Source organism: Prionailurus viverrinus, chromosome A3, assembly GCF_022837055.1.
Source record: "Prionailurus viverrinus isolate Anna chromosome A3, UM_Priviv_1.0, whole genome shotgun sequence".
Lineage (NCBI taxonomy): Eukaryota > Metazoa > Chordata > Mammalia > Carnivora > Felidae > Prionailurus > Prionailurus viverrinus.
In genome coordinates, this window is record NC_062563.1 from 106015353 (window position 1) to 106042008 (window position 26656).

Genomic DNA, 26656 nt, shown 5'->3' on the forward strand with positions numbered 1-26656 from the left:
AAGAACATTTGCCTCTGTGAGTTACATCAATCAATATTTACCATGTTAGAAATTCAAAGTGAGAAAAATTTAACATTTACTCATTTATTTAAAATAAAAATGAACATTAGCAAATACTTGTTATGAACAACGACTGTCTTTTCCAAAACAAAAAACTTTTCACAAGAACAGTGGCACTCTTTTCATTTTTGCCTATCTCTTCAATGTGTTGCTTAACAGACAGCTAGATTTTCAGGTTTATTTCATTTTCAAAAGGCACCCATCAACCACTTGTGTCTAAATAACCACAGTTTGTCTTTCAGTGGTTACTGCAAGTAATAACGGCGCTCTAGGAAAAAGCAGGTAGTTTGGCTTACATTTCAAAGACTGTCATGAGATTTTTTTTTTTCTCAAGATAACTATCACACTTTCAAACATGACAGAAGTGATTTACATGTATTTCCCATTTCATGAGGCAGAATGTTAAAGAGACATTTAATGGTAGTTAAACCACTGAAACAGTGATGGTTACACAGCATCGTCACTATACTGAATGGCAGTGAACTAGATCCTCTACACTGCACAATGGTTAATCTGATGTGTTAATTTTTCAGTTTTGTTTTAGGACATGAGGGATTCAGATTTATTAAAATAATAAATTGTACCATTTTGTCAAGAGCATTCTTTTTATTGTTGTTTAAATGTTTACTTATCTTGAGAGAGAGAGAGAGAGAGAGCGCACAAGTGGGGGAGGAACATAGAGAGAGGGAGAGAGAGAGCCCCAAGTAGGTTCCACACTGTCAGCCCAGAGCCCAACACAGAGCTCAATCCCATGAACTGTGAGATCATGACCTGGACTGAAATCAAGAGTTGGAAGCTTAACTGACTGAGCCACCCAGGCGCCCCTTGTCAAGAACATTCTTAAGTGGAACTTGTCATTTTGGTTATTGTTTGTTTCATTGCAAATTCACAGAGGTGAAGAATACAGCGATGACTCTAGCACAATTTAGTGCCACTGGTGTGATTCACACTAAGTTTGCCCACCACTGCTTTTGCAAGACTAAAACAGTATAAAGGTGAATAACATGGGGCGCCTGGGTGGCGCAGTCGGTTAAGCATCCGACTTCAGCCAGGTCACGATCTCGCGGTCCGGGAGTTCGAGCCCCGCGTCGGGCTCTGGGCTGATGGCTCAGAGCCTGGAGCCTGTTTCCCATTCTGTGTCTCCCTCTCTCTCTGCCCCTCCCCCGTTCATGCTCTGTCTCTCTCTGTCCCAAAAATAAATAAACGTTGAAAAAAAAAAAAAAGACTAAAACAGTATAAAGGTGAATAACATGGGGCGCCTGGGTGGCGCAGTCGGTTAAGCGTCCGACTTCAGCCAGGTCACGATCTCGCGGTCCGTGAGTTCGAGCCCCGCGTCGGGCTCTGGGCTGATGGCTCAGAGCCTGGAGCCTGTTTCCGATTCTGTGTCTCCCTCTCTCTCTGCCCCTCCCCCGTTCATGCTCTGTCTCTCTCTGTCCCAAAAATAAATAAACGTTGAAAAAAAAATTAAAAAAAAAAAAGGTGAATAACATCTTACTATTGTTATAAAATAGTTTTGATTTCACAAAACCCCTGAAAGGGTCTAAGGGACACTCAGGAGTCCACAAACCATGATTTGAAAACACTTTGTTTTCACTATTCTTGGTTCTTTCCATTCTCATAAATTCTGGAATCAATTTCTCAATTCTCAATTTACACACACACACACAACACACTTGCTGAGCCTTTCCTTGGAACAGCACTGAATCTTTAGATCAATTTGGGGAAAACTGACATATTTACTTAAGTGCATTTACTTAAGTCAAATTCCTTCAGCAACCCTTTGTAGTTTCCATGGTGAGTTTTTATAGATCTTTCCCCTTTTCTTATACATCTTTCTTTAGATTTATTCTACGTGTTCAATGCTTTTCGATGAAATTGTAAATGGTATCTTCTAAAACTTAGTTTTCTAACTGACCCCTCTTCACACCATATACAAAAAACAGACTTAAATACAAAAAGTGAGGTACTGGCTGGCTCAGTCAGAGGAGCATATGACTCTTGATCTCTGGGTCACGAGCTCAAGCCCCATGTTAGGTACAGAACTTACTTAAAAAAAAATAGTTAGGGGTCCCTGGGTGGCTCAGTCAGTTAGGCATCCAACTTCAGCTCAGGTCATGATCTCGCGGTTCGTGAATTCAGGAGCCCTGCATTGGACTCTGTGCTGACAGCTCAGAGCCTGGAGCCTGCTTCAGATTCTGTGTCTCCCTCTCTCTTTGCCCCTCCCCTGCTCGCTCTCCCTCTCTCTTTCTCGCTCTCGCTCTTGCTTTCTATCTAAAATGTATAAACATTAAAAAAAATTTTTTTTATGGTTAAAAAAATACAAAAGGTGAAACAGCAAAACTTCAGGAAAACAGGCGAGTACCTTCATGATCACAGGAAATCTTTTGCCTGCGGTAACACTTCGACTTGTTTTTGAATGAGCACTCTTCCTGAGTGACAAAGTATTCTTACTCTAGTTTTATTCTGCTCCTTCACGTATATCAAACTTCTCAGGCATGTCTGTCAGCTTCTCAAGAATGGAATTTTTCCAGCCTTTATTTAACTATCCTCCCCTCCTCCTGCTGTTCCATTGTTCCTTTCCAACCACATTTCTCAAATATTTAAAAACAAACCAACCAACCTAGAAAGAGCAAAGATGACACCAGTGCCGCTGAAGAATAAGCACAAGCTGATGAGAGAGGAAGCTACACACAAGTAACGCGGCGCCTCTGCCGTTCCATGTCCGTTCCAGCAACCCGCAGCCAAAATGCAATGGCTACACGGAAGATTAGAAAAGAAAAACGCACTAAGGATACACCAAAATGTCGGTGCTGCTGAATGGAGAACTACAGGCGTGTGTGTTTGTGAGTGTATGATAGAGGCAGTGTGTATCTTTTTCTGTATTTGACATTTCAACAATAAGTTATAATTCTTTCATTATCAGAAAATAAACAACAAAAGGGTTTTTTAAATTTTTAATATGCAGTAATGTTGAAGGAATTACAAAATGGGAATATTCATAATATACTGTGGTGGGAATATAAACTGACAATAATTTTTTTTTAATTTTTTAAATGTTTCTTTTTGAGAGAGAGAGACCAGAGCGTGAGCAGGGGAGGGGCAGAAAGAGAGGGAGATACAGAATCAAGAGTAGGTTCCAGGCTCTGGGTGGACAGCACAGAGCCAAAGCCAAAGTCAGATACTTAACTGACTGAGCCACCCAGGCACCCCTAAACTGACAGTAATTCATTCTTTCCTTCCTTCCTTCCCTCCTTCCTTCCTTCCTTCCTTCCTTCCTTCCTTCCTTCCTTCCTCCTTCCTTTCCTTCCTTCCTTCCTTCCTTCCTTCCTTCCTTCCTTCTTTCTCTCTCTTTCTTTTTCTTTCTTTCTTTCTTTCTTTCTTTCTTTCTTAAACATTTATTTATTTTTGAGACAGAGAGAGACAGAGCATGAATGGGGGAGGGTCAGAAAGAGAGGGAGACACAGAATCCGAAACAGGCTCCAGGCTCTGAGCTGTCAGCACAGAGCCCAACGCGGGGCTCGAACTCACGGACCACGAGATCATGACCTGAGCCGAAGTCAGATGCTCAACCGACTGAGCCACCCAGGTGCCCCAAACTGACAGTAATTCTTGAAGAAAACAGCATTTTGCAAGAAAATATTTGAAAAAATATACCCCTAAATTAGAAACAGGTCTGCTGGGGGCACCTGGGTGGCTTAGTCGATTGAGCGTCTGACTTTGGCTCAGGTCATGATCTCACGGTTCATGAGTTCAGTCCCCACGATGGGCTCACTAATGTCATCCTGTAGGCGCAGAGCCTGCTTCAGATACTCTGTCCCTTTTTCTCTCTGCCCCTCTCCCACTTACGCTCGCTCTCAAAAAAGAAATAAAATATAAAAAAAAAAAAAAAGAAAGAAAGAAACAAACAGTACGTATAGTTAATGATACTAATTTACTACTACTGGAGAAGGGAAGATAAAGAGGAGTACTCTCAGTGGATTTCCATCTACTCTGTCTTCATCAGAACCAGCCATGTTGAAGATGAATGCAAAATGGCCATTTTCCCTCTCTAATGCCCAATTTCGCAAAGTTTAAAATAAACTTCTACCCATTATATGTCTAATGTGTTTTCACATTTCAGAAAAAATGGAAACGTAGAAAACCATAAAGAAGAAAGTTGCTTGCATTTTCTGATATTAAAACAAATCTGAAATCTCTCAAATACCAAATTCCTATTTACATTCATGATGTAGATACATGCTTGCTAAATGAAAATGATCTCATTTATTCATAAAGTAAAAATCACTGACTAAACAAAATAAAACAATTCTTCAATAATCATATCAGTATATATCTCTCCACAAACTTGCATCGAGAACTCTGGTTAAATAAAATCCAAAAAGTAGAACTGTTAGGTCAAAGGATATGTACACATTACAATCTGGTGTTTCCGATTATACTAACACTCAAATACAGGAGAGTTATTTATCTGTTTCCCTACCCTCACAAACAATGCACATTGAGACAAGAACTATGGTCTTCCATGCCTCAAATTTTAACTCTTGTTCGCTAGAAACTTCCATTCTCCCTTTCTCATGGCTGCTATGTACGGCTCAGAAATTCACTTTATTCAGTGACAGTATATACACAAAAACAATTTCCTATCCCCCTCTGCCTAGTCCTCCTGGTAAAAGCTTGATGTTGACTCTGAGTACCTCACCCTCCCTGAGAGTCCTGAGCAACCTGTGATTCCAGACATCCAATCTTTAATTCTTGTGAAAGGAGAGAGGCACGCAATCTAAAATGTCATTTATGATCAGTAATAATTAAGAAGACATTATTCTATTATCCGTTGATGATTTTCATTTCCTCAAAGATAACAAAGTTAAATGACAACTATGCAAGCTTCAAATTCTGACTGGCTATTTTGTGCTGTGCTGTGTTCTGCAGTAGGCAGGAAAAAGATAAAGATACCGACCTTCAAGAATCTAACACTCTGGGGCGCCTGGGTGGCTCAGTTGGTTAAGCATCCGACTCGATTTCAGCTCAGGTCATGATCTCATGATTCATGAGATCGAGCCATGTGTTGGGCTGCTTGCGTTTCTCTCTCTCCCTCTCTCAAATAAACTTTCAAAAAACAAAAAAGGAATCTTACACTCTAAGACAATGTCTAGACAAACCTAGACAATCTAGACAAATTATACCTAAGCCATAAGATTTTTATCAGCTGCTCAAGATACTTTTTCAATTGAATTAAGAAAGCTCCTTGTTTTGGACGTGAGGAGACCATGCAGAAGCAACAGGGTACCACATAAACCATGAAAAGTTTATTACACATTGTGGCTACAGCCAGTCTTCCACAGAGCAATAATGGTGATTATGATGGTGGTGATGTTTATATTCTGGAATCCTAACCTAAAATTTGTTTAAAAGGATAAGAATATAAGGCTTTCTCCAAAGTACCCTGCCATTAAAGGACTGCTTGAACACTATGTGCACCTATGTCTTTCAGACTTATCCTACAGCTGACATCACATTTAGGTTCTGGAATAGGTTCTCTGGACTTCTTAAAAAGCATAGTCAAGGGTTAAGCAATGAGGTAGACAGGATCCTTACCACAGATGCTCAGAAAGAGGGCCAGGTCTGCAACACGGATATAATGGTTTACCTACCACCACTTACTTTTCATAACAAGACAGACTTAAAGAACGAATCATCAGGTCCAAAAGCCCTTACTACAGGAAAAATTTGAGGCCAATAATCAACAGGTATCTAAGAAAATGCTTTTAAGACACAATGAAGCGTAACTTCAAAGGCTGTGATCCAGATCCCAAGGTTGGCAAACAGGTAAGGACTGGCTCTTTTTACATGACTGACGACCTGCACCAGAGGCTTGGAAGAGACATTAACCATTACATGTACGATACTGTAATTAGCTTATAAAAGGCCAAGCTCTTTGTGTTCAAGATGTGGAAAAACTGACACTGGAACACATATAAGACACATCCATGACTGAGGCACCCAATCAAGTAAGTAGTTCCTACTTGCCACCACATATCTAGCATTGTAGCATCATCTTTTAGTGTAATAGTACAGTCTATATGCTTAACTTAGTTTTTAGTTTAGTTCTGTCCATTTGACCTGAATGTATAAATAGAAAACTTATGTGAAAAAATAAAATATCAAAGAACCTACCTATCCAACAGGTAACTCAACAGCTTTGTTTTGAATCTCTGATGCTTTTCTAACACTTACAGTCATATATACATCGTAAGCTGTCTATCTGCAGCCAGGTGGTCTGGTTCAATTTCTCAATCTGCCATTTAAACCTGTGACACTGACAAGTTACTTTATCTTTTTGTGCTTCAGTCTCATCTGTAAAATGGGGATAATAACAGAACCTACTTTATAAAGTGATTGTGGGGATTAAATAAAGTACATATAAAACAACTGGAACAATATCTGTCACAAAGGTTCAATGAATGTTAGAATTTTTGAAAGCCAAGTTCAATAAATACAGTCTATCTGTGAGACTGAATACAGTATTATATACCCATAACAGGTCTAGCAGCTGCATAACAATTTTACAGTGCTTTAGAGTGTCTGTAGCGTATAAGCTATTACTAATGACTTAAGGCACCGTGCATGAAACATGCTGCCTCGCTCCTTACCAACACCACCTCCCAAAGAAGTGTTCCAAAGACACTTTCATTGTTCAAGTCCTATCTAGCTCACAAACACAAGGTGAATCACCAAGTGTCCAGAATTGTCCCAGTCCTGGTTTACTCTCTCTCTGCCAGCGGAATCAGAAGGAACAAAGAGTGGTCTCCATACCACTTTGAAAAGCTTATACTATCCAGTGAGTATTGTTGCTCACACACCACAAAGGCATTCAAGAATGTTTTCTCCTACATTCCATGTGGCACTGAGGAAATTCTGGGCACTTGATAATGTCCCTGGAGAATAAAAAGCCAGTATTCACCGAATTACCGCTCTTTGCTGCCAAAGAACAATGGGACTTGAGTCATTTTCTCCTGTTATAGCAGAAATAGATAGGGCATGACTTCAACATTAGCAAAATGTGAAGATCACTCCAATGTGTACTTGTTCCATGCATCAGCCTGTGGGCTGGTCAGCGTGGCTCCAGGCTTTGGCCGGAGACTATCCCTAACCCCTACCACTTCAGCTGTTAGAAAATGAGAGCAGATGAGAAACAGATGAGAAAGAGTGGCTCTGAACTATTCCCTCTCAACTTGGAAAAAATAAAAAAATAAAGCCTCAAATGTTTAATAATTCAAAACAAATTACTGGTAAATGCACCCAGTAAACCCCTTGAATTTCAAAGACGGGGGACCTCACCTTATTTATCAAGCACTCAGTAAGGGCCTTATTCTAGAATATATTCAGGAAATATGTTCAACAGGGACTGAATGAATGATCATGTATTCTACATAATTTCTATGCTCAACACACGGGTGTCTTGCTAATTATATTCCAATATACTCACTTAGTTCTATGGATGACAAAAAACACATTACTAGTTTTTCCATTCCAAGCAATCTGTTAAAGGAAACATTACTTATAAACAGATTCTAAGCTATCAGGACGGTAAATTAAAAATGTACTTTCGTGTTTTGGGTACATTTTTAAAACCATTTGTCAGATTCTCATTCTGGCAGGATTCTTATGACTAGCCACATTACTTCTTGAGCTTAAAATGAATCTGTAGATTCTAGTTTCTTCCAATTAAGTAATAAATGCATATGGCTCTCGAACATTATTAGTCATATATGTCTTTAAGAAAATTATGAAATATGTTTTCATGTTCCATCTGGACAAAAATAACTTACTTTCCTACTTCTTAAAATACCCCACTGGTAGGTAAAATGACTGTTTCCATATTACCTGGCCAGATCCAGATTATTTTTTCCAGCAAAGGACCTAGTCACACAGAATACACTAACTCTAGCCAATCTAAATACAGTGTCCCCTAAAAAACCTAATAAAGCAATGCTGTGATGTTAACTACTAAGATCAAGTTATTTCTGAAAAGATTTAGAGCACGAGGAATTCCAGTATCTGTCATACATTTTCTGCTTTAGAAAATCTGTGTCCGTTTCTGAAAAGGGAAATATGCACTTACGTCCTGGGAGCTGGGTGTGTGTCTGTGTGTGTGATACGAGGACCAAATCACAGCTTACGTCTCCAAATCTGTCTTAGCCTAAAAAAGACAGATTCAGTACCCACACTGGGGGTTAAAGAAGAGGGGCCAATTTTTGAAATAAAGACTTAATACCCTGAAATTCCTTATATAAACAGTTGTTAAGACAATCATGACTGGTAGAGAGGTGAATTAAAGAAGCAAAGATTGTGAACAAAAGTTGAAGAAATTTCTTTAACACGAAGGGGACAAAAACCCTGCAGCCCCTCACATGCACCACCCCTGCACACAGCCACACACACTTGTTCCCTCTGAGTGAAACACACCCCACAGTCTCTCCAAGGTTGACTAAATGCCAAGTTTACCTGACCTTGAGGGTCAGTAATTGTACATCTTCTGAGTGCAAACATTTTGTTAGACATCCGAGATGTTTATGCTTGAATTTTACCACTTCCAGCGTATCATAAAAGATGCCACCATTCCATCTACAGCCCCCAAAACGACAAACCAGGGACAAAATGTTTTCACTTTTGCTTACCGTCAATGCATAGAGAGGATGCAAGTAAGTAATAAAAAACAGAAACTTTTTCATCCCAGAGTCCCTCAATAGAAAATACAGTCTACAAAACCAAGAGTCACCTGCCTGGGAACCAGATCTTGTGTTTCAGTTCTGGAATTCTAATGACTGACTCCATAATGTTCTAGAAATCTGGTGAAGACCAGAATTTCCTAAAATACTGTTTGCTGGATACTGTTCTGTAGGATGCTAACGGATACTCAAATAAATTGGGAAAGTCTGGATTAAAATAAAGCTAAAATGGTTACTTTACTTGAAAACACTCACAGGGCTTTAATATGGTAGTAACACTATAAATTTCCAAGATAAAATTCCATTATGAGACCTAGAATAAACTAATTTGAGCAAGATCATGAAAGAGTTTGGAAATGCTTCAAAGAAGGCTGTTTTGTATTTTTTCTGTCACATTATTGAATACTTCATATCAACTTCTAAGAAGTTCTTACCTGATATGTGTTGCAGGCAGAGATTCATACTGGCGAGACAAAAAGAGCTCTCTATGTTTCAACTGATGTTTCTGTTTATCAGTCAAGTCCGCCTCAATTGTTGTTTCAGATTCTTCCTCAATTTCTTCTACACAAATAAAATTCAAAGAATGCATTATTACAAAGCACATTATCTATCTGGAAATTAAGACAGACCAACCTTTCATTCAATATTTTCTTCAAACCAACTGATTTTATTATTTTTTATTTTAAATTTACATATTTAATTTGTTATTTGAGTTACAACCATAAAATAACATTAACCAGGCCACAAACAAAGATGAAGAATTCCAATTTTAAAATGGCAGATGGGGGCACCTGGGTGACTCAATCAGTTAAGTGTCTGACTTTGGTTCAGGTCATGATCTTGCAATCCCTGAGCTTGAGCCCCGTGTTGGGTTCTGTGCTGACAGCTCAGAGCCTGGAGCCTGCTTTGGATTCTGTGTCTCCGTCTCCCGCCCCCCCCCCCTCTCTGCCCCTCCCCCAATCATGCTCGCAGGCTCATGCGCTCTTTCTCTCTCTCAAAAATAAACATTAAAATATTAAAATAAAATACAATTAAGATGTACCAATATTTCAATGACAGTAAAAATGGAAGCAATAACGACAAAAACTTTTGACTAAAAAAAGTTTTAGAAGATGGAAGGCAGATAAAAACAAAAGAAAACAAAACAGAAAGTATACGCTTAGCCAAGAGAAGGAAGTGACAATCTATGTATGTATAGACAGATGCAAGGAAGAGGCAAGCGCAAAGCTTGAGTGCCTTAACCCTCAAGATACCAAAAAGTACAGTGAGAAAGGAGGAGGCGAGAGACAAAGCCAGGAGGAAAGGTTGAAAGTCCATCTACAACACTGTAACTAAATCCCAGAATACTCTATTTTAAAAAGAGAACAATCAGAAAACAAGAAATAAGATAATACTTTTTAATTTGATAACACAAACAAAAAAGCTATTAGAAGGATTATAAGGTACTAATTAGGAAATCTCCCAGAAATTTCAACACTAAGACATAGAGATAAATATGTGACAACCAACAGATTTTAAAAAATTAAAAGATACTTTATAAAGTCCAACATCCCAGGAATAAAAGTTCCAGACAGAAACAATAGAGAAAACACATTTCATTATCTCTTTTGGTGGGGAGAGGGAGTGGAGGAAGACTTATCAAAGAAATGATTCAAGAACATTTCCCCTTACTGAGGAAGAGGACCATCCAAACTGAATTTCTGGCACACTTAATTTATTTAAGTGCTAACATGAGATCACGAACGCTTACAGAAAAGAAACATAGGTCACATGCAAAGAAACTAGAATCAGTGTGGAATTATACATGAATAGTAATACTATTCCATCCTAAGATGCTAAAGCAATGCTATCCAAGAGGGAAAACGACAGGCAACCTAGAACCATACTTGATTTTTTGTTTTGTTTCTAATTTGAGAAAGAGAAAGTGCACACATGAGCAGGGGATAGGAGCAGCGGGGCAGAGGGAGAGAGAATCCCAAGCAGGTTCCAAACTCAGCACAGAGACCAACATGGGGCTCAGCTCTGGGATCATGACGTGAGCTGAAATCAAGAGTCGGACACTCAACCGACTAAGCTACCTAGACGCTGTGCTTGTAAACTGTAAATTATTTATCAGTCTGGAAACAGAGTAAGAACAACCTTTCTTTCATTCAACCAAGATTTATTAAGTGCCCAAACAGGCACTAGTTGAAGTGTTGGAAACAAGCCGTGAGCAGAAGTTATTGAGAAGCAGCGTTGGAAGCAAGGGACAGGAGACAGCAAAGTTTTACATAAGTTTAAAAAAAACTGTATTTAGGGGCGCCTGGGTGACTCAGTCAAGCATCCAACTTTGACTCAGGTCATAATTTCATGGCTCGTGAATTCGAGCCCCAAGTCAGGCTCTGTGCTGACAGCTCAGAGCCTGGAGCCTGCTTCAGATTCTGTGTCTCCCTGTCTCTCTGCCCCTTCTCCACTTGCTCTTGGTCTCTCTCTCTCTCAAAAATGAACATTTAAAAACTAATATTAGCGGCATCTGGGTGGCTCAGTTGGTTAAGCTTCCGACTTTGGCTCAGGTCACGATCTCACGGTTAGTAAGTCTGAGCCCCAAGTCGGGCCTTGCACTGACAGCTCAGAGCCTTGAGCCTATTTCAGATTCTGTGTCTCCCTCTCTGTCTGCCCCCTCCCCCGCTCACACTTGGTCTCTCTCTGTCTCTCAAAAATAAATAAATGTCAAAAAAAATTTTTTTAATTACAATAGTAATAAAAATTTAAAAGCTGAATTTACTAATCTTATTAAAGGGGTGTCTGGGTGACTCAGTCGGTTAGGTGTCTGACTTCAGCTTGGGTCATAATCTCACAGTTTCTAAGTTCGAGCCCCATGTCGGGGTCTGCACTGACAGCTCAGAGACTAGGGCCTGCTTTGGATTCTGTGTCTCCCTCTCTCTCTCTCTCTCTCTCTCTGCCCCTCCTCTGCTGCCCCTCTTCCATTCACACTCGCTCTCTCTAAAATAAACATTAAAAACAAAATCTTTTTAAAGAAAAAAAATGACCAATGTCATTTACAGATATAATTTAAAATAATTTTAGATACAAAAATTTCTTAATATAAAAGCTCTCAGGGCTCACAGATCCTCTGCAGTCTTACTTGGACCAGACTGTGTGGGAACATCAGGGGCACTGAGGACTCAGCCAATGATACTACTGGAAGGGGGTGGAGGTGGGGATGGGGGTTGCTCTTCATGCAGGAAGAGTTTAAGTTTAGGACTCAGAGACTTTAATTTTGGGACACTGATAGGCAACACACACACACAGAGACACAGAGAAATATATACACGTGTGTTATATTTCTCCCTATTCTTCTAAGTTCCTATTTGGGGACCCAGAACCACAAAAGGGATTTTACCACACATAATTCTCTAGTTATAGCAGAGCTTTTGAACTGCATAAGGATAATGAATGGGCTAAACATCAGATCTTTTCTACAGTGCTTTCAAATTTTTAAAACTCTTTAATTGAAAATGAACCTGAAAAACTGACTTAGAGAAAGATTCACCTAGCTCCAAAAAAAGACTAAAATGATTTAAAATTCTTTGAATATTCTTTTTAATGAACTACTCAAACAGAAACACAGCCCTAAAAGAGCCATTTACTTGCATAGGCATTTCACCAGTGGAATCAATGAAGTTACTGCTGCATTAGCAATATCAGCACCAGCAAATATCACGTATCAAATTATACCCTTTACTTAATTAGGATTTGATAAATTGTTGTTCTGTAAAACACAAGCTAACTGAATTCTAATGTGTACCCTGTACAGCTAAAACCACAACAAACTTTACCAATAAGAGCAGCAAATCTTATTCCCTTATACAACCTCTGACTGCAGAGTGAAAAGGCCTAGAATCTCTTACGTGCAACCACAACAAAAACCGAAATCACAACAGTACCTAAAAGTCACCTTTCAAAATGTACTAGTTAAACTTCATTTACATATTTTTATAAATTTACATTGGCTTCTGAATAGGAATGATTCTCAAGCCATTAAATCCTAAAAACATTAAATGGTCATAATGGCAAAACCGGCATTTAGGCAATGAAAAATTTAAAAAGACCTAATATAATTATCATCAGAAATTGAGTACATGGTAATATATTCTTAATTTGTCTTAAACCGTTTTACCAAGCTGATGAAACATCAAATTTGCTACCTTCTAACAGTTATTGACGTATAAGTCCCATACTCTATACAGTGATAAGAGATTGATGCCAAATTAGTTACTATACTTTCTTTACAGCTGGAAAACTTTCCATACAGTTTATTAGTAATAAGGCACTGACTGGAAGCATAGAGGGGAGAAAGAGTAGAGAAGGAAACTGAACAATGGGGATTGTATAAAATTTTAAGGAGCAATATAAATATCACTATACTTAATACTGGTATCTTCTGGGACACCTGGGTGGTACGGTCGGTTAAGCGTCCAGCTCTTGATTTGGGCTCAGGTCATGATCTCATGGTTTTTGAGTCCTGTGTCAGGCTCCATGCTGACAGCACAGAGCCTGCTTGGGATTCTCTCTCTCTCTCTCTCTCTCTCTCTCTCTCTCTCTCTCATTCTCTCTCTCTCTCTGACCCTCTCCCCCTCTCGCGCCCGCTTGCTCTCTTCTCTCTCAAAATAAATAAACAAACTTAAAAAAATACTAATATCTTCTGTTTTAGTAGTATGGGCCACATAATACACAACCCACCAAGGCTCTTACAAATTTCAAAGTTTTAGACTGCAGGATGAGAAAGAAGCCATGGCCAAAAATCTCAGCAAGGCTAATTACACATGCAGGCTGAGAGGGGATGGGACAAAGTGAGTACAAACACTGTCCAAGAAGTGGGGATCAGAGAGCAAATCAAACTAGCCAAATACTCCAGAATATCAGAACATCCAGCTATGGGATTTGGGAGATCAGTCTTTTCAGCAGTAGGTTACAATCAGGAACTTGGGCAAAGCTCTAAAGAATGGGCATGTGACATACACAAGACCAGAGCCAGCCACTGATGAATTTAGGTATCTGAACAAGGGACAGAAGGGAAGGAGGGAGCAGTCATTACTGATTCTAGGTACTTCTGGACTTGAAACTGGGTGTTCTTCAGAATAGACTGGCATTCTAATAATTCCTACCAGTTAGTTGGGAGGTGTGGAGGGGGAAGTAGACAGGAGGAGAGCCCTCCACAGACTTTTCCCAAGCTTCCTTAGGTCTCTATTTTAATGGAATATCAGCCCACAATGATAAGATGTTACTGGTACAGACCGTACAGAAAAGCAGGTGGTTAAAAATTTGTCTGTAGATGCATTTAACAAGTATCCAAATGTTTGAAGGCATATTATTGGGACTGAAAATAGCTCAGTATTGATGTAACTCAAGTTTGCCTAGTAAGAAAAAAAGTTCTGAAAAAAGGAATAAGCAAGTTGAATAAAATTAGAAGGATTTTGTGACAATTGAGATTTCAGGAAACTATCTGAAGGGAAGAAAAACAGTTTGACAGTTTAGAGACAAATATTCAGTAAAGAAAAATCAGTTATATTTCCATCATTAGCAAGTAAAGAAAAATCAGTTATATTTCCATCATTAGCAATGAAAAATCCAAAACTGAAATTAAGAAAACAATTTCGGGGCGCCTGGGTGGCTCAGTCGGTTAAGCGGCCGACTTCGGCTCAGGTCATGATCTCGCAGTCCGGGAGTTCGAGCCCCACGTCAGGCTCTGTGCTGACAGCTCAGAGCCTGGAGCCTGTTTCAGATTCTGTGTTTCCCTCTCTCTGACCCTCCCCCGTTCATGCTGTCTCTCCCTGTCTCAAAAATAAATAAATGTTAAAAAAAATTTTTTTTTAAAAAGAAAACAATTTCGGGGCGCCTGGGTGGCGCAGTCGGTTAAGCGTCCGACTTCAGCCAGGTCATGATCTCGCGGTCCAGGAGTTCGAGCCCCGCGTCAGGCTCTGGGCTGATGGCTCGGAGCCTGGAGCCTGTTTCCGATTCTGTGTCTCCCTCTCTCTCTGCCCCTCCCCTGTTCATGCTCTGTCTCTCTCTGTCCCAAAAATAAATAAACTTTGAAAAAAAAAATTAAAAAAAAAAAAAAAAGAAAAGAAAACAATTTCATTTACAATGGCACAATAGGAAAAAAATACTTAGAAAAATAACAAAGGACAAAACTTGCATACTAAAAACTACAAAACACTGTTGAAATAAATCAATCAATAAATGGAAAGACTACGTTCACAGACTGAATGACTTCCTATGGTTAAATTGCAATTCTCCCTAAACTGATCTACAGATTCAATGCAACCTCTACCAAAATTTCAGCGGTCTTTTCACAAAAATTGACCAACAAACCCTAAAATTCATTCGGACATATAAGTGACCCATAACAGCCAAAATAATTTTGAAAAAGAATTTAAAAGGACTCTCACACACCTCCATATTTCAAAGCTACAGCAAGACCGTGTGGTATTAGCATAAGGACAGGCATATACATCAGAGGAAGAGAGTCTAGAAATAAGCTCATACATTTATGGTTAATTGATTTTGGACAAATGTATCAAGACAACTCATTCACGGGACGCCTGGGTGGCTCAGTCAGTGTCCGATTTCAGCTTAGGTTCCTGAGATCGAGCCCCACAACAGCTCTGCTCTGACAGTGTGGAGTGGAGCCTACTTGGGATTCTCTCTCTCTCTCTCTCTCTCTCTCTCTCTCTTGCTCTCTCTCCCCCTCCCCCTCATCTCTCTCAAAATAAATAAACATTTTTTTTTTAAAAAGACAATTTGTTGGGGGAAAATATCTTTTTTCTACAAATGACACAATTTTTTCCTACAAATATGGTTATGAAGAATCAAGAAAGAATGAAGTTTCACTCTCACACCATATACAAAAATGAATGCAAAATGAATCAACCTCCTAAATTTAAGAGCTAAAATTATAATACTCTTAGATAAAATACAGGTATAGACCTTCATGACTTTAGACTAGGTAATGGTTTCTTTACTATGGCACCCTAAAGCATAAGCAACCAAAAAATATTTATGAATGGAATATTAAAATTTTTGTACTTAAAAGGACACTATCAAGAAACTAGAGATGGGGCGCCTGGCTGGCTCAATCAGTAGAGCATGTGACTCAATCTTGGGGTTGTAAGTTCAAGCCCCATGTTGGGCACAAAGCTTACTTACAAAAAAGAAAATAAAGTAGAAACAATCTACACCACAGAATGGGAGAAAATATTTGCATACATGTTTCTGGTAAGAATTTAGTATCCAGAATATATAAAGAATTCTTACAACACTTAAAAAAAAAAAAAAACCCATTAAATAGTGGGCAGAGGATTTCAACAGACATTTGTCCAAGAGATATACAAATGGCCCATAAGTAAATGAAAAGATGTTCAACATCATTAGTCACTAGGGAAATGCAAATCAAAATATACGGAGGTATTTCAAACCAACTAGGATGACTACAATCAAAAAGATATAACAAGCATTGGCAAGAATGTGGAAAATTGGAATCTTTGTACATTATTGGTGAGAATGTAAAATGGTGCAGCTGCATTGTTAAACAGTTTGGCAGTTCTTCAGACTGCTAAACATAGTTACCATAAACCAAGTATTACTCAGCCATAAAAAGGAATGAAGTGCTGATGATTTATTCTACAACATAGATGAACTTTGAGACATTATACTAAATGAAACATTATGAAAGTGAAAGACACAAAGGGCCATATACTATATGATTCCATTTATATGAAAAGTCCAGAATGAGCAAATCCAGAGACAGGAGGTAAATGAGTAGTTGCTAGGGATTGGGTGGAGGGGAAATGGGGGAGAGACTGATAACAGGGATGGGTTTCTTTTCGGAGTGATAAAAATGTCCTGGAATTAAATAATGGTTATGGTTGCACAAATTTGTGACTATACTAAAAGTTACCAAATCGTATACATTTTTTATTTAAAAAAAAAATTTTTTTTAACATTTATTTATTTTTGAGACAGAGAGAGAGCATGAACAGGGGAGGGTCAGAGAGAGGGAGACACAGAATCTGCAACAGGCTCCAGGCTCTGAGCTGTCAGCACAGAGCCCGACGCGGGGCTCGAACTCACGGACCGTGAGATCATGACCTGAGCCGAAGTCGACCGCTTAACCGACTGAACCACCCAGGCGCCCCATTTTTTAAAAGACGAATTATAGGAGATATGAACTTATCCAAAAGCAAAAGAGCTAAACTTGAGAAAAAAGTCAAATAAAATGCAAAAGGTCAGCGGAGCCACCATCCTCCAGGAATGCATCAGAAGGACCAGCACAAAGGGAATGAGGCAGCACCTGCTGTATGTTCCCTAGGCCTTTAGAAAACATGGAGCTGTTCCTGTGGCCACATCCATGCTCATCTACAAGAAAGGTGATGTTGCAGACATCAAGGGAAGGGGCACTGTTCAAAAAGCAGTGCCCCACAAGTATTACCGTGGCAAAACTGGAAGAGTCTACAGTGTTGCCAGCATGCTGTTGGCACTGTTGTAAATCGGCAAGTTTGGGGCAAGATTCTTGCCAAGTGAATTAGTGAACGTATTGAGCATAGTAATAAGCACTCTAAGAGTAGAGACAGCTTCCTGAACCGTGTGAAGGAAAATGATCAGAAAAAGGAGGACGCCAAAGACAAAGGTACTTGATTCAACTGAAGCCCCAGCCTGCCCCACCCGGAGAAGCGCACTTTGTCAGAACCTGTGGAAAGAGCCTGAGCTGCTGGAACCCATTACCTATGAATTCATGGCATGATAGTTACTTAAAAAAAAAGGGAGAGAAAGAGAGAGAGAGAGAGACCTCTGGACTGTAAAAACATACACAAACACACAATGCAAAAAAGGCCAAAAGAATAAATTTCAGTACACTCATGTAATGAAATTCTATTCAGTAGCTAAAAATGCATGAATGATTCCAAGTACGAACATGCATGGATCTCAAAAACTTGATGTTGAGCAAAAAAGCAATCTGTAGAAGGATACATATGTACAATAACATTTATTTTTTTAATGTAAAAACAGTGCTCTATAAAAATACACATATGTATAGCAAAAATATAAAAACATGAATGGAAAAAACACACCAAGTTAAGACATCAATTCACCTATAGAGAAACTAGGAACGGAATGGGGTTGGGAAGGCATACACATGACACTATAAGAATCTGAAGCAAATCTGTGAAAATATTAAGAGAACACAAACCTGGCTGGTAGATTCATAATTAACACTACATTATTGCCTCTTTTCTGCTTCCTAAAAATACTTTGAAATAAAAAGTAACAGGACCCAATAGAAGGGTATCAGTCCTTTCCCTGTACCAAAACTCTAATCCAGGTTAAGCTCTATTTTTTTTCCTTCATGGCAATAACATCTATAGTTGATAATCATGTCTTTCTTTTTTTAATGTTTATTTATTTTTGAGAGAGAGAGCGCGCGCGCACAAGCAGGAGAGGGGCAGAGAGAGAGGGGGGGAGATACAGAATCTGAAGCACACTCCAGGCTCTGAGCTGTCAGCACAGAGCCCAACTCAGGGTTCGAACTCATGAACCATGAGATCGTGACCTGAGCCAAAGTCCAACGCTTAACCAACGGAGTCACCCAGGTGCCCTGATAATAATTTCTTTAACCTATATCTTTGTTTTCTTCATCTCTTTCTATCACCTTGCAAAAATGTAAATTTCAACTGGCATTAACCAATTTCTGAAATATATGCAAATAAATATACATATTTATAAATATTAAATATACAAATAAATTTTGGTTTTGAAAATTAAAAAAGGAAGAGAGCAAAATAGAAAAGTAGGACGGCTTGGGAGATCAAAATCAGGCAGGAACTAAGAGTCCAATGCTTTTGTAAAGAAATGCTCAGTCAGTTAAGCATCCAGCTTCAGCTCAGGTCATGATCTTGCAGTTCTGGAGTTAGAGCCCTGCGTTGGACTCTGTGCTGACAGCTCTGAGCCTGGAGCCTGCTTTGGATTCTGTGCCTCCCCCTCTCTCTGCTCCTCCCCTGTTCGTGCTGTTTGTCTCTCTCTCTCTCTCTCTCTCTCTCTCAAAAATAAATAAACATTAAATTTTTTTTTTTTATTTTAATGCATGAGGGGCCCCTGGGTAGCTCAGTTGGTTAGGTGTCTGACTCTGGATTTTGGCTCAGGTCATGCTCTCACAGTTTGTCAGGCTCTGTGCTGACAGTGTGGAGCCTGCTTGAGATCCTCTCTCTCTCTCTCTCTCTCTCTCTCTCTCTCTCTCTCTCTCCCTCTCCTGTTTGCTCTTTCTCTCTCAAAAGAAACTTAAAAAAAGAAAGGAAGGAAGGAAGGAAGGAAGGAAGGAAGGAAGGAAGGAAGGAAGAAAGAAAGAAAGAAAGAAAGAAAGAAAGAAAGAAAGAAACACATGATATAAACAAGAGAGAATACTGGAGTAGATGAAAAGTTACCAGAAGTAAGAAGATCAAATGTAAAGTTGGAAGAAGTCTCTGAGATATGGTACCTGATCTATTCAGACTTTCGCCAATCTCCATGCAGCAGAATCCCCTGCTCTTTGCCACAAAGCAGAACCCACATGAGCTTACGTACTTGTGACAGAATGTCTTGCACTACAATCCATCTGATTTACAGTCCCTTGAGAACAAAGCTGGGCCATTTATCTTTGTATTCATGCTCTTTTACTCATGGGGATTCGAGAAATGTTTACAAGAGACTGGGTAAGAATTATCAGGTAACACAAGTCAGTGGCTGCAAGGACAGATGCACAAAGTTAAGACATAAACACTACACAGAGGGGGCGCCTGGGTGGCTCAGTTGGTTAAGCGTCCGACTTCAGCTCAGGTCACGATCTCACGGTCCGTGAGTTCGAGCCCCACATCAGGCTCTGGGCTGATGGCTCAGAGCCTGGAGCCTGCTTCCGATTCTGTGTCTCCCTCTCTCTCTGCCCCTCCCCAGTTCATGCTCTGTCTCTCTCTGTCCCCCAAAAAATAAATAAACGTTAAAAAAAAATTTAAAAAAAAAACACTACACAGAGTAACTACCAAAAAGTTACTGTTCAAGGGGCTCCACTTTTCACAATTCTTTCAAGATCTAACAAGGTGGATGGGAGATCAGGCTTCAGAGTCACACTTGAATCCAAAGTCTAGTACCCAATGCTCCCAGTTATGTGACCTTGGGCAAGTTATTTACTCTTTGTAATCCTCAGTTTCTTTATCTGTAAAATGTGTACATAATTCTTCCTCCCTCATAAGGTTACTGTAAGTATTGAGATAATGCACATAAATTGCTTAGCACAATGTCTAACACAGAATTAGATTTTAAAAACTGCTATTACTATATATTTTTTGTTATTACTATTTTTTGTTTGTTTTTTATTTTTTGTTTTTTTGGAGAGAGAGAGGCAGAGGGAAAGGGAGGAGAGAATCTTAAGCAGGCTCCATACCCAGCATGAAGCCTGACACAGGGCTTGATCTAATGACTGTGAGATCACGACCTGAGCCAAAATCAAGAGCTGGAGGCTTGACCACTAAGCCAGCCAGGCACTCTGCTAGTACTATTTCTGTTTTTTGGGTTTTTTCAGTTTTTTTTAATGTTTACTTATTTTTGAAAGATAGAGAAAGAGAGAGAGAGAGAGCAGGGTAGGGGCAGATAGAGAGGGAGACACAGAATCCCAAGCCGCCTCCAGGCTCTGAGCTGTCAGCACAGAGCCTGATGCAGGGCTCAAACTCACCAACTATGAGATCATGACCTGAGCTGAAGTTGGATGCTTAACCAACTGAGCCACTTAGGCACCCCTGCTATTACTATTTCTTAAATGACATTTAATATGATCTTTGACATCTGGAAAACAATTCCTATATTCTAAAATAAGGATCTTGGGGCACATGAGTAGCTCAGTTGGTTGGGCATCCGACTTTAGCTCAGGTCATAATCATAGTTCATGGGCATGAGGCCTGCTCTGGATCCTCTGTCCCTATTTCCCCCTGCCCCTTCCCCACTTGTTCTCTCTCTCTCAAAATAAAAAAATAAGCTTTAAAAAATAGGGGCGCCTGGGTGGCGCAGTCGGCTAAGCGTCTGACTTCAGCCAGGTCACGATCTCGCGGTCCGTGAGTTCGAGCCCCGCGTCGGGCTCTGGGCTGATGGCTCGGAGCCTGGAGCCTGTTTCCGATTCTGTGTCTCCCTCTCTCTCTGCCCCTCCCCCGTTCATGCTCTGTCTCTCTCTGTCCCAAAAATAAATAAACGTTGAAAAAAAAAAAAATTAAAAAAATAAATAAATAAAAAATAAATAATTACCAAAAAAATGGCTCTTCATTAAGAAGGCAAGTCATATTAAAATAAAAACAAATTAAAAATCTGTTTTCACTTTTTTTGAAAAAGATTTTATTTGTAGGTAATCTCTACTGTTTTTAAGCTTTTAAGTCTCAGAACTACTTATATCTTAAACCCTAAGACCTCAAAGAGCGTTTGTTTAATGTGTTATATCTACCAATACTGTATTAGAAATTAAAATGAGGAAATTTTTTTTTTCCTGAGGGAGACAGAGACAGGGAGAATGCCTGCGCAAGAGGAGGGGAGGTGCAGAGAGAGTGGGGGTCAGAGGATCCAAAGTGGGCTCTGCGCTGACTGCAGCAAGCCCAATGTGGGGCTCAAACTCACAAACCATGAGATCATGACTAAGCCGAAGTCAGACGCTTAATCAATTGCGCTACCCAGGCACCCCTAAAATGAAGAAATTTTTAAAACACAAGAAATTACAAGCACACAGTCCACATTATCATGAGAGTGATGATGCCATTGCATGTCATATAGTCTCTGGAAAAACTCAGCTACGTACTCATGAGAGAATTAGTGGAACAATTAAATGACAACTTAGAGTTATTATGAAAATTGTTCTGTCCTCCAGACCACCCTGAAAGATATTCAGGAATGACTGATCTCTGCAAAAGAATTACTAACTGAAGTCTAACCTGAAAAGAAAAATAAAAACTGCCTGAAGCAAGACTTTTTTACTTTATTGAATTTAAGAAACCTGCTACAAATTTTATCTTCACATTGTATGATATAATGACTCATAAGTTGTTCTACAGCAAGTTAGGATCCCATCAGAAATTTAAGCTATTTCTGCTTTACATTTATTTATTCAAAGAACACTGCATCTGGCAAAGGCTGCCCAATCTTATAATATATTCAAAGTCCATCTGGAATTTTATACAGCCTTAACATGCCACCATGCATTTTCCCACTTGCTATCAATTTTTAAATTTAAGTAACAAAACAAAAGGATTAGAAGTAACCAAATTTTCCAGCATTACCAGACCACCATCCTCCCCAAATCATTACGGACACAGAAGCCATCATCTTCCTACGACGCAACTCACCTTTCTCCTCTGTTTTGATTAAAAGAACGAAAAACAAAACACAAAACCTCCAGTCACTTTCAATCACCAATGGAATCAAAACTAAACTTTCATGGCTGAGAAATTTCCCAATGATCAGTCCTGCCATATGTTGGACCTACTCCCCTCCCAACCCTACCCTTTTCCTGGGAAAGAAAGGAAAGGAAAGGAAAGGAAAGGAAAGGAAAGGAAAGGAAAGGAGGAAGGAAGGAAGGAAGGAAGGAAGGAAGGAAGGAAGGAGAAAGAAAGAAAGAAAGAAAAAAAGAAAGAAAGAAAGAAAGAAAGAAAAAGAAAGAAAGAAAGAAAAGAAAGAAAGAAAATTTATTGATGTGCCTACCAATGTGTTCTGAGGATAGCTGTGAGGAAGACATAAAAGTCCTGCCCTGATAGGGGGCACCTCTAGGCCTCAGTTGGTTGAGTGTCCAACTCTTAATTTTGGCTCAGGTCATGATCTCATGGCTCCAGAGTTCAAGCCCCATGTAGGGCTCTGAGCTGACAGTGAGAAGCCTGCTTGGGATTCTCTATCTCCTTCTCTCTCTGACCCTCCCCCACTCGTGCTCTCTCTTCTCTCTCTCTCTCAAAATAAATAAATATACTTATATAAAAAAAAAAAAAAGTCCTTCCCTGATAGATAATAGTTGACCCAGGATCACAGATAAAAATTTATTATCTCAAGTGTGGTATTATAAACTTCTGTAGGGTGCTCCAGAAGTAGGACAGAGGAAACTAATGTAACCTGAGGGGCCAGCAGAGCCTTCTGTGAAGAAGCATAGCTTAAGTGAGACCTGAAGGAAAAGGAGGGGGCTGGGGTGGGTGGGTCCCCATCATTTTTAAACTAGAGAACGCAAGACTGCACAAGGCTGGCCCAGGCCTTATCTGTACTTGAACTTGGCTAGACCATGAGAATTTCCTTCTTCGACTACCTTCACATCGTGTTGACTAAATCAGTGGAGAGCCTCATTTAGGGTGACTGGAACTGTCCTGGTTTTAAAACTGAAAGTTCTCTGTTCAGAGAACCCGTCAGGATGGTTGGTCACCCTAGCTCTCATTTTATTCAACCTGAGTATGGCCCTTTGGCCTAATGAAAGAAAACTTACCGTCTCATAATGGTGAAAATTTAAAAGACTAAAAATACCAGATCTCATTAAGAACATAAACCACCTGGAATTCCCATACATTAACAAACAAAGTAAAAGCTGGCCGGACCACTGTGAGAAATTTTTTGGCAATATCTACTGAAGTAAATCTACACCCAACCCATAAACCAACAATTCCACTTCTAGGTATTTACCCAAGAGTAATGAGAGTTTAAATACACCAGAAGACTTGTACAAGCTGTTCCTAGCAGCTTTGTCATAGGAGCCAAAAACTGGAAACCACTCAGATGTCCATCAACAGAAGAAGGAATACTACTGGGCCAGAGAAAGGAACAAGTGATAATAAGCAAGAGCACCAATGGATCCCACAAGCAGGGAGCTGAGGGAAAAAGTGAGGTAAAAAAGGGCAAATACTGTAGGTATTCCATCTGGATGAAGTTAAAAACTTGGCAAAGCAGATGGTGGGTAGACATCTGAACAGTGATTACCTGTGGGAGGCAGAGGGCAGTAAGGACCAGGAATGGGCATAAGGAATCCAATAGGGTATTAGAAAGATTCTCTATCTTGAGCTGAGTAGTAGTAATAGGAAGGTTTTGTGTTTTGTTTTTTTTAATGTGTATTTATTTTTGAAAGAGAGAAAGAGAGACAGAGTGCATGCACAAATCGGGGAGGGGCAGAGAGAGAGGGAGACAGAGGATCCGAAGTGGGCTCCATGCTGACAGCAGAGAGCCCGGTGTAGGGCTCCAAATTCCAAATGGTGAGACTGTGACCCGAGCCAAAGTCAGACACTTAACCAACTGAGCCACCCAGCCACACCCAGAGCTGAGTACGTTTTATGTGTACATAAAAATGTACACGTTTAGAAAATTTACTGACCTGCACACTTCACCCATTCCATTGTATTTTATATCTTGACTTAAAACAATTTTTTTAAAGAACTAGGACTTATGCTTCTGGACAAATGAATTAACAGGGACCAGATCTACCCTCCTGTCAGAAACAACCAAAACAATTCAAAATTAATAAACAATTTAAACAGCAGACAGCAGACAAAATACAGGAAACATCAGTTTTCTTAACACTGGACCACTGGGCATCAGGTGATGAAGAAGAGTAATTCTTGAGAGACAGGAAGCAAACAAGAGATGAGCCCCTAACATTACTTAACTGCCTTGAGAGATTTCCTGGCAACAACAGAAGGAGAAGAAACTGAGGCAAAGCCTGGCAGAGTCCCAGAGTTAGGGAGACAAAGCTGAGCAACCAGGGAGATCAAAGCAACTAGAGAGCAAGAGACAGAGTACCAAAGAACAAAGAAAACTTGACACTGGAGGGGGTGATCCTCGATCTCAATACCAATCAAAGCACATGAAGAAACTACCAGAAGCCAAGGAAAGAATCACTGGAAAAGAATCAGAAGGAACAGTGCCCAGTGATCACACGGGGCCACGAACAGATTTGTTCCCAAACAGCTACACTGGAAAAACTCGTAATTCACAGCGTATTGGGTAGAGTACACAGAAAAGTCTTGCCTAAGTAATGGGGAACAATTAAGCCCTAGATTGAGCTCTGACTGCTCCATGTTCATTTAACAAAGATATGAAAGTCATAAACACAATAACCAAAAGGATCAAACTGTTTCCAAGTAACCTGAGTGCATCCCAGAGCAAAACTCAGTAAGATTTACAGGAGTAGGAAAATATCCAGGACGCAGAAAAGTAAAATTTACCATGTCTACCACACACCTAATAGAAGGCCTAAATTCAAGACTGCCCATACCAACTGTATGAAGACACCAAAACTCTCTTATGCTACCTATGGGAATATAAAATGGTACAATCACGCTGGCAAACAGTTCACGGTTTCTTAAAAAGCTAAAAATACCCCTATCACATGGATAAAGCCATTCTACTCCAAGAGAATGTATGTCTGTAGAAAAACTTGTAAACAAATAACCACAGCAACTGTATCTGTAGTAGCCCAAAACTGGAAACAAGTGAAATGTCCAATAACAGATGAGTGAATAAATAAGTGGTGGTACATCCACACAATGGACTGCTACTCAACAATAAAAAGGAACAAATCGTCAGTGCTGACAGACATACTGTGTTCATGGATTAGAAGACCTAACATTGTTAAGATGTCAATTCCCCTCAAATTGAGTAATGGATTTAACACAATCCCAATCAAAATCCCAGCAGGCTTTCTCTACAAGTTGACAAGCTGATACTAAAATTCAGATGAAAATGCAAACGATCTAGAATATAGCCAGCCAAAAGAACTCTGAAAATGAGAAATCAAAGTGGGAGGGCTAACATTACTTGATTTCAAGTATTAAAAAGCTACCATAATCAAAAGCAGGTTACTGGCAAGAAGAGCAACAAATGGATCAGTGGAACAGAACGGGAAAGCCAGAAACAGAGCCACACATATGCGACCAACTGATTTGACAAAGGCACAAAAGCAGTGCAAACGGAGAAAGTGCAAACCTTTCCCACAGACGGTGCTGGAGCAACCGGATATGCACACGCCCCTCGTCCCACAAAGAAAGGAACTTAGGTATGGATAACTCGCACTACATATAAAAATTAATTGAAAGTGGGTCGTAACTTAAATGTTAAATCTAAAACTATAAAACTTCTACAATACAGGAGAAGACTAAATGACAGCAAAGCATGAAAGTAAAATTGATTCATACTTTCTGGAAGGCTCTTTGGGAACATGTATTACTAAAAACCTTAAAAACTGTATACACAGGCTCTCTGAATCATACAAAAAGAAAAAAAAAAGACAATCCCCCAAAAAAGGTACATTTATTTACTAGGACAGTCACTGAAGCGTTTTTTCGATTCCTTTTTCTCTGTAAACTACTAAACAATCAAAAATAATTCTACAATGGTACACTCTATTTACAGCTGTGAATTATGTGACATATGAATTACCAATATAAGAAAGATGAGCCATCCCATACTATAAAATATAACCTTTTTTCAAAGCTTTAAGCCATATGGAAACCAAGGACCAGAAAATTTATAGTCTACCATGGACAAAATGGAAACAAGAATCAATCACAGAGTAGAGGATTACAACAACATTTCTTGCAGACATTTTCTGCAGTTTATTTCCCTCTGGGAGCCTTTCACTAATGAGCTTCATAATTTCTCAAAATTTCTTGTAATCCTGTCATCCTTTCCTATCCTATTTATAGTCATTTATATGAAAAGATATACAGTCATAAGCAAGTTTTTTAAGTCTTTTCAAATAAGGGGAAATAAAGAAAACATTTCCCCAACTATACAGAGTACTGAGTAATCTGAAAACCACCTCAACAAAGGAAATGGACTTGCTACTTAAACTAGAAAAACACAAC

The 26656-nt window shown here is 39.5% G+C and overlaps 1 protein-coding gene across 7 annotated transcripts in view; it reads right to left on the reverse strand.

The window, feature by feature from the left end:
- The window catches only part of MTA3 (metastasis associated 1 family member 3), a 230301-nt gene that overhangs the window by 110030 nt on the left and 93615 nt on the right, over positions 1 to 26656 (reverse strand). For all 7 annotated transcript variants that reach the window (XR_007150767.1, XM_047851954.1, XM_047851953.1 and 4 more), the window contains one exon: positions 9224 to 9350. Coding sequence is in view for 6 of the 7 variants with exons in the window: in XM_047851954.1 (XP_047707910.1) it covers positions 9224 to 9350 (127 nt within the window). In the remaining variant the exon portion in view is untranslated. The remainder of the gene's footprint in view (positions 1 to 9223; positions 9351 to 26656) is intronic.